We start from the raw sequence: 20,110 nt of genomic DNA, 5'->3' as shown, positions 1-20,110 counted from the left end.
TTTTTTAAGATTTTCTGAGCCTTCTGATGTTTGTATTCTTGTAATGAACTTTCTCACACGCTTTCTGTAAATAACTCATTGTTTTGCATTCTTTTATGGAGGAGGAGAAATCTGATGGAATGTTGGTTTGTCCAGTGTCATTGGAGGGGTGGCACTGTCACCCTCCAACCCACTGTCACTTTTGGACATCTATAAATGTTGGAGTCAGAAAATAAACTTCCCTTTTTTACCTTGATAACAGCAGTGTGTGTGTGTGCTGTTTTTGGTGTCCTAGAGTGACATCAGAGTTGGACAAACCAGGGTTTTGTTTTCCTGTTTCTCCCTGGCAGATCCAGTGAGTGAAGCCTTTGAGTGATGATTACTGCTCATCACCCAGGACCCCTGGGTTTATTCTAAAATTCATTCTAACATAAGAAGTGCATTTCCTAGGCATTGGCAACAGGACATGGGGCTGCCACAGTTACATTTGGTCACCAGCTCCTTTTCACTCCCTCAGCCCATGCTGATCTGCAGTCCCCAGCCCCTGGGAGAGGCAGAAGCCCCAAATAACCCAGGCAGATCAATAACAAGGGGACAGGCCACTGAAGCCCTGGGTCTCCACGCTGTTAACCCAACCCGTGTGTTCTGCCTCTTTTCTATAGAAATTTAAACAATTTAAACCTTGCAGTCTAAAAGATAGTGGGGAAGTAGAAATCAATGGAAGCTTTGTTATTTCAAGAAAGCAATTCCAAGGAGTCTGAAGCATTGTCTCCTTAGGACTTCAGTTTGCATTTTCCTGCAATTGTGTGGCAAATTCTTTGGCTGAAGAAGAAAAAAATATGGAGAAACTGAGTGGCCTTTCTGTGCACTGCTCCCTACAGAATGAAATTAATCGGTTACTTGACTTTGCCTTAACATTATTGCTCATTATTTAACTAAGAAAAACCCTATATATATCTTTAAAAAATCACATTTTTATTGTTACAGAGCCTCAACCTGTTCTGAACTTTGCAGGTCTGTCAGGGGCATCGACTATAATGATCCAGATCTCAAGGTCAGAAATATAAAGAACTGAGTAAACCAGTAATTTCACACTGTGTAACAGTCTCTGAGAATGCTGGCCCCTGACATACCATGCCATGAAGAAAAACAATGAACTTTCATTTTTGATTTAAAGAGTCTAAGTTTACTCAAAGGTGTTTTTGCTATCCCCCATAGTTTTAGAGCAGTATAACCAGCCTTTACAACTTGTCAACATTTAATAGCCTACACCCCAATGATTGATTTTCTTCAACTGGCTTTTTTTTCCCCCTCTCCAACCCATGTATTTAGCTTTTAGGTGCAGCAGGTTGACAAGGCATCTATCATGGCTAAACAGACTAATTCAGAAGCATTTATTTTCTGCAGCCCTTTTTGTTCGGTCTTCTGCTGCATTCTTTGTTCTGTGTGTTCCCATGTACCAACACAGGTTCCTGCTGCAGCATCCCCAGAAAAGCTGCTCTGTGCTCTTCATTCTGCACTCCCTCCTTCCCATCCTGCCTGCCACCTCCCCTTTCAAGGGAGTTTGGTTTAACCAAACCCTTTCCAAGGGAGTTTGGTTTATTTGGAGAAGGAAGATCAATGAGTAAAGCCCTGTGTGTGTGTTTTGGTAGTTATCAAAACACATTTAAGATATACCCGGTTCACCCCATTTAAAAATGTCATCTCTCAAGACAATGCAAAAGTGGAACAGGAATTTTCCTGCCCAAAAAGTTGGTAAGTTTAACAGATACCTATTTAAGCCATGCTGTCCAGTAATTCTGATATCTGAGTGCAAGTGGTGTGTGCACCATGTTAAATGTACAGTGTCAGACACATCCTGAGGTTTCTAGAGCAAAGAGATATCACTGGAAAAAACAGAAATGTCTGTTAAGGTTTTGCAGTGAAAATCTATCCCTGAAGACCTGAAGTATGCTTCCAAGAAGGCTGAATTAATTCAGCAAAACATACAGCAGGAGTTACCTGCAGTCCCTTAAACTATCATAGAGGTCACAGGGCCTCACAAATCTGAGGATGAACTTAAAAATAGAAAGCAATAATTCTGTGGTCTAATCTGAGCTTCACCTCTCTCAGATTGTGGAGACATGGAAGAGAGAGTTAGAGCCTGCATGGGAACAGCTCAGAGAGGCAGGAGGAGGGAAATCTTCCAACAGCATCACAATAATTTTTATTTTTATCAGGTTGCTGTAAAAGGAGCACCTTTATTCCTCAGGAAAACATCACTAGACAATGTTTTCAAGATGTTTCTTAATAGTTAAGCCCCACCTCCTCTCTAGGAAGATAATTAAGAACTCTTTGATCTCACTGCTGTTTGGTGAGGGTAGGAGTGATACACAAATGACTTGAGAGGCTGCTGAGTTAAATCACTCCTGTTTGCAAAAACTGAAATCTGCCAGAGTAGAGCATCACTAATGGATTTGTAGCCGACAGAATAAATACCACTTGCAAGTAAACTAATATTTGAGGAATATGTGAGGAAAAACTTTCTTACATAAAGGAAAAGGCTCCTTCAATTACTGCCCATCTTGCAGCTCCCTTGGGAATTCCCCAGCTCCTTCTGTCAGCTCTCTCTAGGTGGTTCTAGCACGTGCTTTTATTCCTTATAAATATTGTTTTATCTTCTAACTGAAAGCCAAAAATCCTTTTTTTTTTTTTTTTCTTTCCCTCTCAATCAGGATGAGTGCTATAAAAACACTTGCTAGAGAAGCTGCCTGCACAGAGTTCTTGGCATGGCTGGCTTATTTCACAATGGCCAGTAAGAGAGATTCATTCCTTGGAAGGGGAAAACAGCATTTTTCCATTAAGTGAACTCCTGTATAATACAGCAGCATATCTCTGCTTCTTAGAGTCCCCACAACTCTTGCTATCCCTGTTTCCAACTGAGTTGTTTACTTTCTCTCAAATCCTCAGCTTGGCAGAGCTTGTGAACAGCCTGCCACGCTGCTGAGCACAGTGCCACAAATATGAAAGGAAGAAGCAATTCTGAAGGAAGCACATCTGAAAGGAGGAAGATAAAATAGTGATGGCACGATTATTTTTATTTTATCAAGTCGCTGTAAAACTGCCAAGCCCAGAAGCCGGGCGTTTTAGCTGCGTTCTGAAAAGAGAAAGCCAGAAAAGGTCTTCCCTCTCTCACTGCTTCTCCTCACCAAAAAAAAGTTCAGATGTGTCCAAGTCACAACACTTGTACGTTCTGAAATAGAAAGGATGAAACAGATCCTAAAGAATCCTCACTTTCACTCAAATAGGCAGAGATCTGTGTGATAGGCACAGGTAGGAAAGCAGCTAAAGGGAAAACAATTGGAATTGAAAAGAGCGAAGGGCTTTGTTTTCCCTGAGACCTGAGTGCCTCATGCAGCCCCTCCCAGGGAGGCTGCTCAGCAGGGAAACCAAATCTGCACAGAAAAAACATCAGAATCCACTGTGATGGCAAAGGTTTCATGGATCTTGGACTTGCTGAGCGCAGAGATCTTCTCCAACCTAACTGATTCTGTGAAATGATCCTTAAAACTTGGGAAGGAGAAAATTTTAACATGGACAGAACAGAGGATCACTGTAGAAATCAGGTTTTCTTATAGGGAAATAACTATAGGAATTCAGAGGGTAAAACATAAGTATGAAATACTACCAGATAACCCAGTGCTAAAAATGTCCCCCACAGTGCAAATACTTTGGTAATAAGTAATTAATTAATCTGGTAATAGCACTTCAGATTAGGACATTGCCCTGAAACCCTTTACATTAAGAGAAGCACTTAGAACTAATCTTGGCCATGGCAGTGACCGACTGTGGGCACCCTGGCAGGGGAAGTTTCCACAAATGTCGACAGCCTGAGTATTTTTGTGAGCCTTTGCTGAAGAGTGAAGAGGAATTTAGAGTAAAATCTTGAGGGAGAGCAGCAGCACAAAGAGAGGGCATGACAAATAAAACAAAGTGCAATTTCTGCCTCTGTTGGTAGTTTACACCATCTGTACTGCAGATATATAGTGAAATTCGGGGCATTACAAAGTACTGTGGAAGTTTATGGATTTCCAAACAAAGCAGCAGAATATGCATCTTTTCAGGGATGATGAATTCCACGGCAAACACCAACCACTGTCAGGCTGTTTGCAACATGAATTCTTTTCTGAGTCTGGGAAATCTCTAGTATCTGTTAGAGCTGGGAAAACAGCACCATGCACAACAATTAATTGTGGCTTTTGGGAAGGCATAAAGGCATTGCAAAACAAAGCCAAAAGGGAAAGTTTTGCTGATCCCTTTCCAAACTACAGATGCTGATCTGCAGCACCAGCACCTACTGTCTGGGGCTTGGCATCACTTTCTAATGGCATTTCCCCTGATTTAGCTTCATAAACAACTCAATTAGAACCAGTTTGTAAAATTCCAGTTTGCATTCATAACAGCATGGAAGAAGGAGCCCTCCAAATGAAGAAGTTCATCCACAGAAAGGACGATGCACACTGAAAAACTCCCTTCCTCCTTCAGGCAGAGTTAGCTACCAACCAAAAGCATTTTGTTCCCTAAGAAAAGGCAAATAATGTATTACAAAAATCTGTTTTCAGAGTATTTTGAGTCAGCACATAGATTCTGCTGTTCATCTGCTGTCCCTCAGTGCCAAGCAGGCAGGATGCAAACAGCATTTCAGTGGCAATGGGGTCCAGGCCACCATCTCTTTGTGACTTCCCTGGAATTTGCCTCCAACTCTGGCACAAACTTGTGCTGCTGGACAGTGACAGAGGGACAGCAATGGCTGGGACTCCTATGGCCTGAAAATCAATAGCTGCTTTAAAGAATGATCTTATAGATATGAATTCATAGATTTGAAATGGGACAACGCAATTTAGAATTTATAGATATGAAATGGGACAAAGGAGAAAAGAGATCTGGAGCAAGATCTCATTTGTTGAGCTAACTGTGAGAGGGCTCACCTGTGTCCCTGCACATCTCCCAGACCCCTGGATGCAGGGCAGGGGACACAGGCAGGGGAGCCTTGTGGCCAGGCTGGATTCTGACATTCCCAGCTCAGCATCTCAATCTGCAATCAAAAGCTGTCAGAGCAGGAGAGGTCCCCACAGCACATTTTATTCTTCACTATTTCTCTGTTTTGAAATCCCTCCTAGGTGAAGAAAACCAATAAAATCTTAGCAAGAAGCCCCAGTGAACTCATGAGGTCTGAGGAGTGAGAAATGTCCATTTTAAAGGGCAGTACTGCCCTAAACTGCCCTAAAAGGACTCAACAGGGACACCCTGAGTGGCACAGCAGCACCTGCACCCTCTGGGAGTGCCCCTGTCTCCTTGCAGGAGCTAAAACCCACTGCAAATGCTGACTCTGGTCATCTCCCCTTGTTATTTATTGGATTCTTTCTCAAAGGCAGATGGAGAGAGCAGTGGTGTTAATCTCATTTGGGATTGAGTGAGTCCAAAATACCCATTACTTTATAGGCACTGGGGCACCAAGCTGGAGTGTATCTGCTTTATATGCAACAATTTTCAGCCAAAAACTTCATCAGACCATAAAATACCCTTCAAGAAAAACAACTGATTTTGCAGATGAGGAGTTGCCTCAGAGGGTGAGCAACCTGGCAACCCAGAGCCACCATCTCCACTAAGACACAAAACAATAATCATATAGCTTAATGGACTGGTGAAATCCCCCATTTCAGTTCACTAAATTCAGGCAAAATCTCTTTTCAACACTGAAGATGTGTGAGAGTGAGTTTGGGTGTGCACTGGGAGCCTTAACAGCATTTATGAATAATTTCTCCTCTGACACTGGGTTTCAGGCTCCATCCTTTGTGAGCAATAGGAAAACATTCAGTGCTGCAGAACCATAACTGGACTGAACCTCTGCAGGTGAAGAGCTCACAATGCACTTTGTGCCTCCTGACATTGCCTGGGACAGGATTTTATGGCTCTGTTTGCTGTCCAGAATGAAAAATTTGTGTCACTAATTCATCAGGAATTAAGATATAATGTTCTTAGTTTACACTTAAAAAAAAGCCAACCGACCAAACAATGATATTATCATCAGGAAAAGATGGTCACAAGTTTCCTAAAAACAGTGTGGGAAAGAAAACATCAGGAGATCAACCAAGAGTTAAAACCCCAAAACTTCCAAAAGCTTTCCCTCAAACACTCTCCATGCTAAGATCTGCATGGAAGCCAATACCATTTTTAAGATTTAAAGCACAACACCAGAGAGACTTTATTGTGTTCACGTTTCCCAAGGGCTTTTCAAGCTGCTCCTCTCCCTCCCAGATGCATGAATCCCTGCTCTGGTGGAGCAGTGCAGAGGATGGATCTGTTCCTATGCACGGCTCCTGCCTCCCCTTGCAGTGACAGCCAGCTGGGCACTGCAAAAGGGACACCTCCATCAATCCCAGCTCCTCTGTGTTTCCAATTTGAAGATTTATGCAAGCTGAGCATGGCTCACAGCACTAAGTTACAGCCCAATGGCACTTCATGGTTTTGATATTTGGAGTTTTCTCCTAAGTAACAGGGGTGTCTCTGCTCCCTGGCCAAAAGGAAAAGGAAAACCATTCTGAGCAGCCCCAAGGATAACTGAGCACCTCACAGAGCTCATCTGCATCTTCTGGAAGCAGGCCCAGGTGATGGACTCAGACTCTGACAGGGCTTTGTGCATCTCCAAAGGTGCAGGAGTAGCTGCCCACCTGCCCTTTGTAAGCACTGTTTCACTGCTGAGGGCCCATCTCCCCCAGCTCAGGAAGAGGAGTGTGGATGCCCTGGCTGCTCTGAGCAGCTCAGCTGCCCCCTGCAGCCCCTGCCCGAGGCACTGACAGCGTTTTGGGGTTACCTGTTTGCATTGGGGTTGCCTGTTTGCATTGGAGTTACCCTGTTTGCATTGGGGTTACCCTGTGTGCACAGGGCTGGGCCCAGGTGATGCTCTGCAGCTGAGCTCCCTGCTCCTCCTACCAATCCCTTCCTCCTTGCACCTCTGTCTGAGCCTGTAACAGCAACCCTGACGTGCCAGAAGCCAGAGGAAAGGAAAGATTTAGCAGCGAGAGCCGAAGGAATTAGGCAGACAGCATCGCTGTCACGGCAGCAGAGGACAAAAAGGGAAGAGACATTGGACAAGGCAAATGACTCAGAAAGGATTTAAATACCTCAAGGAGGACCTGAAGCCTTTGCTAGAGCCCCATTTCCCCTTGAGCAGTTTGGATGTTTGGGAGCAGTGAGACAGGGCTGAGCACAGCTGAGCCAGCCCCATGGGAACTCTCTGGGGAGGCCTCCCTGCTTTTAATTAACTCAGGAGAGAACTCTATATTGGCTCAAATTGAGAGGATTTTTATCATGGAATCACAGCCCAGTCTGCAAAACAGACAGCTAAACTTAAATGAAATGGGAATTATACTCTGCTTTTGTAATAGTCTCCCCTGCTGAAATCAATAGCAAATTCAGTGCTCACAGCTCTGAGAGCCTGCTTCTCTTTGTCCTCATTTTCTCTGAGTGACTTTTCAGCTACACAGAGACTAACCTCCACTGCCATGCACTATGGCAAAGCAGGATCTTGAAAAAAATATTTTGTATATACTAAAGTCTGTCTGAAATGCTGCCAGGTTAATACAAATAGAGTTCTGCCTGTTGGCCAGGTAACCTCAGCAACCCTGCTCTGCTGCAGAGTAAGTCTTGATTTAATTAGAATTAAGACTTTATTTGCAAACATCTTGTAATTACCTTTTTTATTTTACAGTTGAATACTCCCAGTGGCCTACTACAGGCTGATATACTGGTTTATATGTGGCAAGTTGGTGGTGTTCTATTCCACATTAACTGGAACCAGGGGAAACTATCAATAGACAAGAATTTGTTAATGCCCCTTTCCACTCCATAAACTGCCTTTTCAGAGTCACCTTCCAGAACTGTGCCCTGATTTCTGGGTACATTATTTGTTCAGGATGTCAGGGATAATTCGTGTGTTTTCTTTTCTCTCCAGTTTCCCAATAAAATGTTATTTTGTTCCTGCAGATACTCAAATCACACCAAGACAACTCTCTGCTTCCAGTTGGCCTCAAGCTTGGGAGGCCTCCATTCGAAGAGATCAAGAATCAGGTTTTAAGACTGGAGTGCTCAAAAACAGTTCAGAAATTTATGTAGGAAATTCTAATTGCATTTAGAATCCCCACACCTTCTGCTCTGATCTGGTCTTTTATTACTTGTTTTTTTTTTTTTTTTTTAATTTTACCAAGGGTTTTGTGCTAGCACTCAGGATTACAATTGGAGCTCCAATTACATAAGAAATATATTCAAGGAATATTTGAATTTACTAAGGCACCAAATAAAAGAGGAATATTTTGAACACACAGATTCTAAATACTGACTATAACCTGGGTGTGAAATAGACTGTATAAATCTGTTTAGGTGGCTAGTTTCTATTGAAGACACCAAACCAGGAAAAAAGCTTCGTTTTCATTCTCACTTGGACTGGTTTTGAGTCCTAAAGGCTCAAGCAGTGACTTAAGCAAACAGAGCACACCAGGACTCCATGAACAATAATTCAACACCCATGAACTGTGGGAACAAAATATGCACTGAATTCTTATTAATTGCTTCTCTTCAAATACTTAACCACAGTTGCTAATATTTGTTCTTAATTGAAAACACTCTTTTTATAATTAAAACAAAACCAATAAACAACCTATTTTAATTTTGAATATTTTTTTAAAGCCAGGATCAAACCACAGGCCATATTGCAATATATCTCACTTGTCAATAAAATGAGTGCCTTCAAGCATATTTATCAGAAGCAGAGCAACAAATGTGGTTGGATTATATTTATTATTGGCAGCTTTTTGCCTGTGAGCAGGAGCTGAGGGGAACAAGGTGAATTGCCAGCTCTCCTAATAAGACATCTCTGTGCTTGGAGACTTTTCTGTCCAGGAATGCTCAGGGGAGGGCCTGGCTGCAGATTAGGGCTCAAAACCAATGACAAGAACAGAAAGTGCTGCACGTGGCTGTGCCTGCATTGCTGGGCATTTGGAGAGAGCCAGAATTACATGACTTGATTTACTTTACAAAAACTGATTAGTAAAACCCCCTGTGGATTTCTTAACTATACTATGGAGGGATATAAGATTAGTGTAGCAATTCCCATCATCAAACGTATTTACTGCTAAAATATTGGATTAGTGATGTTGTATCCACTGTTCTAAGATTATAAAGCGATTCTTTAAAATTGAGCAAAAAAAAAACAAAAAAAACAACAAGACCACACTCTATAATTTGTAATTAGATTTGAGTGAGTGGTTTTGCCTTTCCAGAAAATGCAATTTTGCTAAAAAAAAAAATAAAATAAAAAATAAAAATGGACTGTGTTCTGCACACAAATAAAGAGAAAATGAAACTATAGATTCAGAAGAATCCTCTGAGACACAAATGGTTGTATTTGGCTGGGTCTTGTTGCTCCTGCTGGTGATGCTGTGGAATACCCCACCTCTACAGCAGGTGGTAATAAAGCCTCGTTGGTGTGAGATGTGGTTTATTTGAACACACATCATTTATTCAAAACCATCATCCTCAGACACTCACCCCTCCCTGAGAGCTCTGAGGGTCATCATTGTCTCAGGTTCCACTGACAGTGAACAGTGAAGGAGGAAGAGCACGAGGAGAGGGGATAAATTAGCATGTTCATTAAAGTAATTATGCTACATTTGGGCCAGGAAGATTAATGCAGCTGTATCCTGACTTTTTAGCCATTATCTTCAGTGACTAAAAGCACTTGGAGTTCTTACAATTAATAAACAAATAAAAAGCTCCAGCACTATCATCACCTCCTCACATTTTATCCTGTTGAACACCTCTAGGAACCATTTGTATGAAGTATTTCAGAGAGACACATAATAGACAGTGATGTAGGAGTCACCAAAAAGAAATTAAATCAGAAATATTCTGCAACTGAAGAGTGGGAGTTTTGTTGTACCTGTCATGCTGGCAAACCTCACTGTTTGCCACTACTGCAGTTTAAACTTGAGCATTGTTCCCTTTCAATACGAAAATGGTAAATCCCTGTTGTCTCTTTCTGGAGTCATTTTCCCAGTAATGACAGAATCCTGGAGATTTTAGGGCTGGAGAAGAATGGTGACCCCACCATCTCCCTGGGCTGCCTAATTCCAGTGTTTTCAGTGAAGAGGTTTTTCTTTTTTGCCATCTCATCTAAACCTTGGCAAACCTTTTGGCCATTTCCTCTCATCCTGGCGGTTGTTTCCTGAGACCAATCCCACCCTGCCAAAGGCTGGAAGAAACAATTTGTTTCTGATTCAGAGCCATGGTGACCAATATTATTTCATGTCACTGCCACAAAAAATTCAGCACCAGCAACCTCAGAAATTAAAACAATCACAGATTACTTTGGTTTTAAATTGTCCTGTCTATAATGGACTGTAAATTTAGAGGCTATAAATATATAATCTTAACCACAGCAGTTCTGAACAGACTTGACAGGGTTTATCAGCTCAATGTTTAATCAGGCAAAGCAGCAAAAAACACAACCACAGGAATACATGGTATTTAGCATTTAAATAAAGCTTGTAAACCAATGACAAGTCTATTTGGGCAACTACTCCCACACGTGTTCCTTATCTGCAAAGGTCTTGTCCCAAATTTATCGGAACGAGTCTCTCGTACTTTATTTTCCAGGCAGGAACATCAGTTTCCATTCACTGAGTTCACAGAAAAAGGATGCAGAAAACTACAAGTTAAAAGGCACAGCCTGGAAAAAAGAATTCCCACAATGTCAATGTCATTCTGCTCTGTGAACTTAATCAACCACAGCCAAAAGCCCTAAAAAACACAACTGTAAAACCAAGAACAAAACCCCCACTACAAAGAAGGAGAAATGAGCCTGACAAAGCACTACAGCTCTTTTCTTGTCTAATTGCAGAGCTGTTTCAAAATTCCCAGCAAAACCTGGCTGCTTCCAAGATCCAACCTTGAGCAAACAAGGCAAGTAGGAGCCACGGCAGCACAAATCCCAAATCCTCGTTTCCCCAGCCTGTAACCTCTGTGTGAAATTGCCCTGCTGCTAATGGGCACCAGCTTCTCCCCTGCTGCTGGCAGGGGCCAGATGTGGCTCTTTCTGCCTCACTGCCCTTTGGCCCCGCACACAAACCCTGCTCTGGGCTGCTCCATTCCCTCTCTGCTGGCAGAGCTCATCCCACAGCAGCCCGAGCACGCGAAATGATTTTTTAATTGTTATTATTAAATAGACACACGTAGTGAGTCTCTCCCTTGTGTGTGGTTTGGGGGACTCAAAAACTCCCGTGGAAGCAACACCTTTTTGTACAGAGGAGTTGGCTTTACTGTGGTTCATTCCAGCAGCTTTTAAATACATTTCTCCTCCTTTTAGAGTTGGGAACCATTTGTTTTATGAGCACCATTTGGATCATTTGCCTGTTGCTCATAAAATAGACAAAGCTTTTATCCATGCCATGAATTTTTACTCACTTTATACAAAATACCTAAGGAGGGATTTGCAGTGGCCAGAATTACATCCATGAAAGAATTATCAACTAATTTAATTTTCTGCTACAATAATGGCTCCAGCAGTTTTTGATTTTGTTGATTACATTTCTTCCCTCCAAGAAACAAAAAAGCATATTAGCATTACTCTGTTTTCTAAAACAAATACACACAAAGAAGCTATCTTTTTAAATAAAATAAAAAAATAGGAATGACAAAAATATTTTATGAATTTTAATCTTTGTGGTTATTAATTAAAGCGGTGGCAAATGCAGATTTCAATAGCAATCAAACAACATGGTGACGGTCTGGTTGTTGTTCCAGCAAGAACAAGGATTCCCATAGACACCAGGACAGTGCAATGGAATATTTCCTTGGCAGGACTCCTGGCAACAAGACACACAAACCTCTTTTTATGAGGAAAAGTGGCTGCAAAAGTCACCTGTGTCACCCACGTTCACACACCAGTGCGTGTGACAATCGTAAATGACAATGGCAAATGCGTAAATGACAATCACAGCATCGAGCTGCTTCAACAGCTCCTCTCTCAACTCAGGAGCCAAAATCCTCTCCAAGAACCCAAATCCTCTCCAAAAACTGAACCCAGCCCCAACCCAAGCTCCTGGTGAGGAAATGTTGTGGGAGAGGAACAGGAGGAGCCATCAATGCTCCATCAGCTGCCCGTGAAGAGTTAACAACGCCTGCTGCCAGCTGAGGAGCACAGCAAGGCCCCGCAGGACTGCACACAAACATTATTGATGGCAGAGTCAGATCGATGGGCCTTAACTGCTGGGATTAGCAGCTGCCTGCATGGAGGGATTGGGGGGTTTGGCCATGCAGGGGCTGGGAGCAGCACAGCCTGCACTGGGAGCCTTTACTGGGCAAAGGGAAAATCCTGTGTGCCTCGGAGAGCAGCGCTCAGGGACTGCCCTGAAACACCAGGCTTGCAGATTTACAGCCAGAAATCTCCTCTCTGCACGCACAAACATGAACAGCACATATCTGGGTTCTCAGCTGAGAGTTTCTGTACTTTAGCCAGCTGTATGGGCTGGCCTGTGGAAGCCTGCACAGCCAGCAGTGCACCTGCTAAAGGGAAATGCACTCAGGCATGGACAGAGCTGGGAGGGCTTTCTCTTTTCTGCTTCTCAATTCCCACACTGTATTTGCCACAAGTTTTGGGAGTAGAGGCCTCTAGAACAAACCTAACTTCCAGGATTTCACATTTCACTGCTTCTTTCATTCCCTCATATCACCTCTGAAGCCACATGCTCCATGTGCAACCCACTGATACACAGGGAATAAACAGCAAAAATGGCTCTGAAATCCTCCACATAAAACATTTCTAATAAACATTTTTTCAAGTAATTGCAAACACCAAAATATTCAAACCCATTCTGTGTTAAGAAAGATTGCATATTAATATCCATGTTTCTTTGTTGCCTTTTGCATGATTAATTATTGTTTCATTCTTGGTTAAGTCCTCATGAAGCAAAAGGCCGATCTCTCAAACCTCCCTCCCAAAATATCAAACATTCACCACTTCATTCCCACACCAGATGCTCACAGTTTATTGACACACCAATAAAACCATCAAAGTAGTTTTGCTTTGTCAAGTTCTGTATTTTTTTTTTTTTTTAAGCACAAGTAGAAGGCAAGATAATGCTGGCATTTCTCCCATAAAAAGAACTTAAAGGGGACTACCAATAGTCTGGGCAGCCAAAAACCAAAACAAACCATTTTGACATGTGATAGAAGGACCACAGAGCAGCTTTTTGCAACAGCTTTTTTGCAGATTATTTCCATAAATACTTACAGAAACCAGCACTACAGAAAAGAAGTGATCAGAAAAGTTGTTCCAGCCTACCTGTGGCTGAGTCCAGGGCTCCAGGGTTGTTTCTTTCAAAGGAGTTTGTGGCCTTCCAACTTCTTTTGTGTGCTTTTGGGAGAGAAAAAGATGTGTCAGTGGTATGTTCAGTCAGCATTCAGCATTAATATCCCTTGAGGGAATAAAACAGGTACAAATCCCATGCAGTAATGTATAAATGCATCACAGCACACATTTGGAGCAGGTTATAAGTAACTTTTTTTTCCTACCAGCTAAAGACCTTTATAGAGTTGCTGTATCTTTGAAGGTGTGGGGGTACACACCTTCATCTGTGCATACAGGTAAAAATTTCAGCCAAAAATAGGAAATTATTTGCCACCAGGGTAAGGCTCGGCAGCAGAAATTCAGAGAGAACTCAGCTCTGGTTTCTCCCCTGTTTCCTGCCCAGGCTGTGTTATGCTCACTGTAACTTCAATAGAAGAATCAGAAAGGGAATTTATGGGAGACACTTCTAAAGGCTGCATTATTTCGATGTGGAGCCAGGTTTTCAGATGAGAGTCCTTGTCTTTCCTTAATCCTCAGAGCTGGAGCCAGGAGACAGAGCAGGCAAAGGTTTTCTGTCTCCTTGACTTCCCACTACTTGGAATGTTCTGAGAACAACCACCTCAAATCCAAAGTCCATCTAATCAAGTAGATTAAAGTGGTCTTCAAACACTCTGATCCTTCACACTTTATTTTTTCTTACAATACCAAAATGTCCTGCAATTCTTTATCAACATCTAATTACTCTGCTGCAATAATAAATGCATAAGATTTTGGTCTCTGGGATTGAGCACTGAAGAGGATGTTGGAACCTTTTAATTTTCTCCATATGTGCTTCCACTGAGGGAATTTTACACACTGTTGTGAAGGATAAAAGCCTCATATATTCTATATTCTTTCTCCCTAAATTTTTGTTCTGTCGTAGAAACAATGGCATTCACAAGACTAAAAAAAAAAAAGGTCCTCTGCTGAAATACTTTTAAGTAGCACCAGGATTTTCCTCCTCCTAAAACACATCTCTAATGACAATCCCTTTGACCATATCTAATACAACTATCACATGATCCAGGTCCCACACCAGAGTGCTCTGAATGCCCATGGAGACTGCAAAGATTGACAAAGAAAAGGAGAGAGATGCCATTGGATTTTTTTTTTTGTCATTTACCACAACCTATGGCTGCCTAAAAGGAAGCATTGTTTTTTAAATACAGAATTTGGGGGCAACTTCAGTTTGCATGGAGCATTCCCAGGGCTTCTTTCAAAAAACCACCTTATTAAATGGCAATTGTGTTTTGGCAGGTTGGATTGCCTGTAATAATAGATTACAAGCAATAATTTTTGCCATTTTTTGTTATTTTGTATTTTGGGGTAGCAGTGGAATATGATTCATTCTTGAAATAGAACAATGAGTGCATTTCTAAAGTAAAAAGAAATAACCACAGATTCAGTGAATGCTAAAAAGAGTTAAAATGAATGCATCTGGAAAGGGAAGGTTGTGTTTTTCATGTGTTCAAAAGCAAATGTAGTCTACCTTATAATCTTGCTTTAATCATCAGCTATCAAAGGGACCCAAACACACAATGAAAATTATTAAACATATCAATTGTGATGCTAAAGATACCATAATAATTCCACACGGGCCAGCCTGCCAGGAACTGATGTTAAAAATCACATTATTTCTTGAGAAATAATTCTTCCTGGCATTTCACACCAGTTTTTTTATACAACATTTGTCCACTCAGAGGGCAAAGAGAAAAATGAATAAACAAGTGATGATGCAAGGAAAACAGATGCAAAAGTACATTTAGGTGAAACAGCACTTGAAGTGTTTGGGTAACACTGGAAACCAAGTTCTCAGTCTTAGACATGGCTTAATTGACTCAAAGAACACAATGCTGAATTTTATTTAGACCGGCCCCATTTACTTCCTAAAGATCCCCCTGCCCTGCATCTAAAGAGACCCTGAAGGTATCAGGAAATAGGGACAGCACACAGAAAGAGTGAACATGGTGCAGATTCCAGGGAAACTGCTGCTCCTGGAGGGAAGGAGGACAAGACCAAGCAGCAGCTCCTTTACCCCTGCAGGCTTTCCTCAAACACCCTTGTGGCTCTCACTCCAATTCCCTGCGCTGTTCCACAGCCAGCTCTGCTTTGCCACGGAGGAGCAGGAGGGGATTGGTGTGAGCACTCTGCACATGGACAAAGGTGTGAGCCCACAGGCACGGCTGGCAGCCACCCAGGGCCTGTGCCAAGAGGCAAATCCTCTGCAGCTCCAGCCCAGAGCTGCCCCTCTCCAGGTGAGACACCTGCAGCTCCACCTGGAGCACAGGGGTCCTGACTCACCCTGGCTGGCACACACACCCTGCTAAGGGATCACTCCAACAGCACCCAGCCACAAGTTCTCTTTGCTCTGTTTTAAAGAAGGATCGGGTAATGAGAGACAACCCTCACAGGAGCCTCTTCCTTTCAGCACAGATAAACTCTGACTAAAGGTGGGAAGTTTTGGGAAGAATTTATCCCCTTGTTTTGCTTGGAGCACCTTCTTACAGCCTTCTGCAGATCCCAAATTCCCTGAAGAAGCAATAGACTGTGCCCACAGTCTTCTGGTTATGTTCCCTCCTTTTCCTCCATTTGGCACTGAAGTTCCACACATGGAAGGGAGCTGTACTCGTGATGGAATTGCATTGGATCAAAGATGGAAGATTTCAACCTGGACATGATGCTGTGGTTCCAGCAGTGCCAGTAGAGCTCCCCCAGCCCTTGCACACACATTGATTACAATTTTTCTAGCAATCAAGCCTGACTGATGGAATAAATTAGGTTCTTTCCATGTTGGAAGAGCCACCTGTAAGAGCCAGGGCTGTTCACCAGCACAGGGGGTACCTGGACACCTCTTCCTGAGCTCTCCCTCTCTGCTGCAGCCCAGGGAGACACATTCTGCTCTAAACCATCACCTGGCATCCTGTCACTGCTGTGGTACAGGCACTGAGCGAGGCACAAACAAAGGAACCACATAAAACCTTGCTGGCTGTGAAGGTTTCCTTCATCTCAGAATTATTTCCTTTTGTCCACTAGGAAATGCAATAATTCCAGCTGCTCCCCAGGCCTGTCTACCTACATTAACTCCAATTTTCAGGTTTTTTACAATAGGAACAAAGTTTTGGTTTGCTGTATCATCCTACAGCCAGTCCCCATCCACCTGTCCACCTAGAAATTGGCCTGATCAGTGATGTTAGAAATCAATAAAGTCCAGAATAATAACCAGGTCATAAAAGACTGTGCACAAAATATTTTGCTGATATTTGGGATTATTTTTTTTTTGTCTGGTTTTAACAGCAAAAGAAAGCTTTAATATTTAATCAAAGCAGTTATTAAGTATTTTTTCAGGGAAAAAATGAAATTCATCATGAATATTTCCTGTTGTTTATTAGGAGCAATAAGTTAACAAACATATAATTACTTATGACAACTTGACAGGTAATATCCAGCCTTCCAAAACCTACCAGAGAAAATGAACTCTAAAACAGATTTTGAAGGTTATGAAAGTGTTTTAAGTCAGATATCTATTTTTTTCTTTAATGAAATGATGGATCTGGGTGGTTTAGGGTGGTCCTCACTCTGCAACATGAGGGGAGATCTTCAGTGCACCTGAGATAACTGAAACTGCTTAGGTTTTATTCTAATACTAAACACTGGATATTTTCAGCTGGATAGATGTTATCTCCATTCCATCCTCCTTCTCTATTGACAAGTTTTTGCTTTTCCTCAAAACAAATCTTGACTTAGAATTGAGAAGGAAGAATGAAAAGTTACAACGCAGCAACTTTTTTTTACCTATTCTGATGTCTGGAAAAGCCCTACAATTATCTAGGCAGATACTAGCACCAGTGATTCTAGTGGTTATTGATTACTGTGAGTAGCAAAAGCAGACTGAAATTCCAAGATAACACCATGCATTTCTCTCTGGTGCCTTAGGAAACTGCTATGGCAGCACTAAAATTGTCTGACTCCAAGTGTCCCAGTCCTGCACTTTACAGCAAAGAAAAAAAAAACAAAAATCAAAAAAAAAAAACAAAACCCTGTATGAAACAAGCTTTCAAGCTGAAAACTTCTATGGCTTGAAGTGAAATTTGGGAAACAAACAGCAAAAAATTTGCTAAGTTGTATATCAGCTATGTTACATTATCATAATATAGCTGGGATTGCAAATGTTCATGTTTGGGGCAACTTCTGTCTGCCAGAATCCACATTTTTAGACAGGACATTCACTCTTCACTCCTTTTCTGTTGCACATTTTGAGCAGGAAATCAGGTGCACTGATTTTACTGTCCAGGCAGAATGTCTTTGCACTGAGACAGAGGAGCCCTGTAAGCTGAGGAGGAGATTATCCCTACCAACAATGCCTCCCCCTTGCCCCTAAGTTGATTTCAGGTAATTGGATTCCTGCAGTCCCCCCAAGATCCTTCACATGAAAGGGGAACAGAAGGGTTAATTTTAGTGACAATAGTATGAGTTAATGCCACAGATTGCTAAAACAAATTATTCTATTCTGAGTTTCCAAGGTTCATCTATTTCCATATAAAGAAAGCCACAGGACAGCTGGAATGAAGATGTCCTTAGGGATTCCTATAGGCAGGTTTCTGCTTTGTGTTCAAGAAACAAAGGTCTGCCTTTTGCCAGAGGGCAGAAACACAAATAAATATACAGATAAGGACCCCTTTGAGGAGAGATCAGTGAGGAACCCACAAGTTCCACAATATACAGATAAGGACCTCTTTGAGGAGAGATCAGTGAGGAACCCACAAGTCTAGAGCCCTGAAATGTAACTTAGGAGCTTTCCAGAACAAGCAGCAGCCTGGGATCACCACTGACAGCTTCCACTCTGTTTTGCTTTGCTGTCCCAGCTGCAGCTCCACCTCTGGAAGTACCAAAAACTCCCTGTGACATGGATCTTCACCCTCCCAGTGATTCCTTGGGCTCAAAAGCCACAATTTCACCCAGCAAATCCCTGATGGTGCTGCCAGCAGGCAGCTTTTACCTTGCAAGCACCTCCTGAGAGGTTCAATAAAATCCCCCAGGGCACGTCCAGCATTAGGAGATGATTCCAGGGGTGCAGCGCACCCACAGCTGTTCTGCTGTTCCTGCAGGGAAATCAACCCTTGGCTCATTGATTTCCTCCTTTTGTCCTAACACATCTCTGGGCAAAGCTGGTGCAGGGCAGGGGATGGAGGATGAAGGAGGGTGTGGGTGTGGGTGCAGCACACCAGGGATGCTCAGAGGTTTAACAAAGCCTGACACGAGATTTGCCAGATGGCTCCGTACCGGATTGTAAAACTTTAAACTAATCTTCATTTAAGAGTTTTAAGGGCTGTATCCCTCTTATAAAGCCTCTTGCTCTTTTGCCTGGTTGATTCTGGTAAATTATAGATCAGACTTTAGAAAACTGCTTCCATGAGCAGCGGCTCCTTAAATCTCAGCTAAACTGAGCAAGAAGATTACATGTTATTATGATGTAGCACAGCAGGATTTCTGTACAGCAAACATAATGATGTGGAGAAGGATAAAACTATCATTCTGCACAAGGAGGTCATCCACAGAAGAACAATGCTCTCTATACAGCAGCCAAATCCATCCCTACATGGTGAATCTTCACTGGGAAAATGTTTTTTGTTAATGGTTCTGTAAAGAAACCCAACCATAAGCAAAAAACCCGAATCTGCACTTTAGGATTCAGCCATCAAGCATTGTACCACAAAGGAGATGTCATTGGGGAGAAATTATTCTAAATACTACTAGAAAAAAATATCTATTTCAAGGGCAATTGTAGGGTAAATGCATCTTGTTGGTTTTATGCAAGGAGAAAGGATTTCCTGGGAATCCCAAGGGATGTGTCAGATAGTGTACGTAGCATTAAAAATTAAAATGCTCACTAATCTTACAAGCACATAGATATACTTTTAATTGTAAATCAAATCCAGTTCACATGGAAAAGCACAGAGTCACTGCACTGGTGTAGAAATTCTTTCCCCCTGCTATTTCTATTTGCCACCTTACTCAGTATCTTCCCCACCAGTGGAGAGAACTGCAGCTTTCAGACACCACATGATGACAAAGTGGGAACAACAGAGAATAAATCCAGGTGTTCAGTAACCAGAAGCAGCAAAACTGCAAAAAAAATCAAGAGACTGAGACCACCAAACCTGCAAGTTAATACTAAAATTTTGGCTTTGGAATTTGATACTAGAATTGTGGCTTATCAATTTTTTGAACAGGTGATGCAAATGCTTAAGTCTATTCAGCTCTGAGGCAGCAATAAATTGCTCTTATTTTTTCCTCTACACAATTCTGATTGCAGTGGAGTAACGTCAAATGACCTCCTTATTCTTTATTTTTTTCTTTTTTTTTTTTTTAATTGAAACATTGCTTTCTGCACATGAAAGCTTTTGACTTAAAAGCAAACAGGTGAGATATTCACAGCCCTGGTCTTTTTCAGAATGTCATGCACAGGAATTACACAGACTTATCCTAAAGTTTCCTGTAAGAACAGCAGCAATTTGAAATGCCTAAGAAAAGTGCCTGGGAGGATACACTGGTGAAGACTGTTCACAACTGATTTTATTACATTTAAATTACAATCAGAAACTGTGTTATCCTTCTGTTTTATCTTGCACGACATTGCTCATGAACTTAAGCAAGTTTCCCATATTTCAAATATGATAAAGAAATTCCTAATGAACAGTTAAGTACTTT

The 20,110-nt window shown here is 41.9% G+C and overlaps 1 protein-coding gene across 5 annotated transcripts in view; it reads right to left on the bottom strand.

The window, feature by feature from the left end:
• PCDH11X (protocadherin 11 X-linked) overlaps positions 1-20,110 on the bottom strand; it is a 432,804-nt gene that overhangs the window by 219,583 nt on the left and 193,111 nt on the right. For all 5 annotated transcript variants that reach the window (XR_013184313.1, XR_013184314.1, XM_054641581.2 and 2 more), the window contains one exon: positions 13,358-13,429. Coding sequence is in view for 3 of the 5 variants with exons in the window: in XM_054641581.2 (XP_054497556.1) it covers positions 13,358-13,429 (72 nt within the window). In the remaining 2 variants the exon portion in view is untranslated. The remainder of the gene's footprint in view (positions 1-13,357; positions 13,430-20,110) is intronic.

This window comes from Agelaius phoeniceus, chromosome 14 (assembly GCF_051311805.1).
Source record: "Agelaius phoeniceus isolate bAgePho1 chromosome 14, bAgePho1.hap1, whole genome shotgun sequence".
Classification (NCBI taxonomy): domain Eukaryota; kingdom Metazoa; phylum Chordata; class Aves; order Passeriformes; family Icteridae; genus Agelaius; species Agelaius phoeniceus.
Note: the sequence above shows the minus strand (reverse complement) of the source record. Positions and strands in the feature narration are given on the sequence as shown.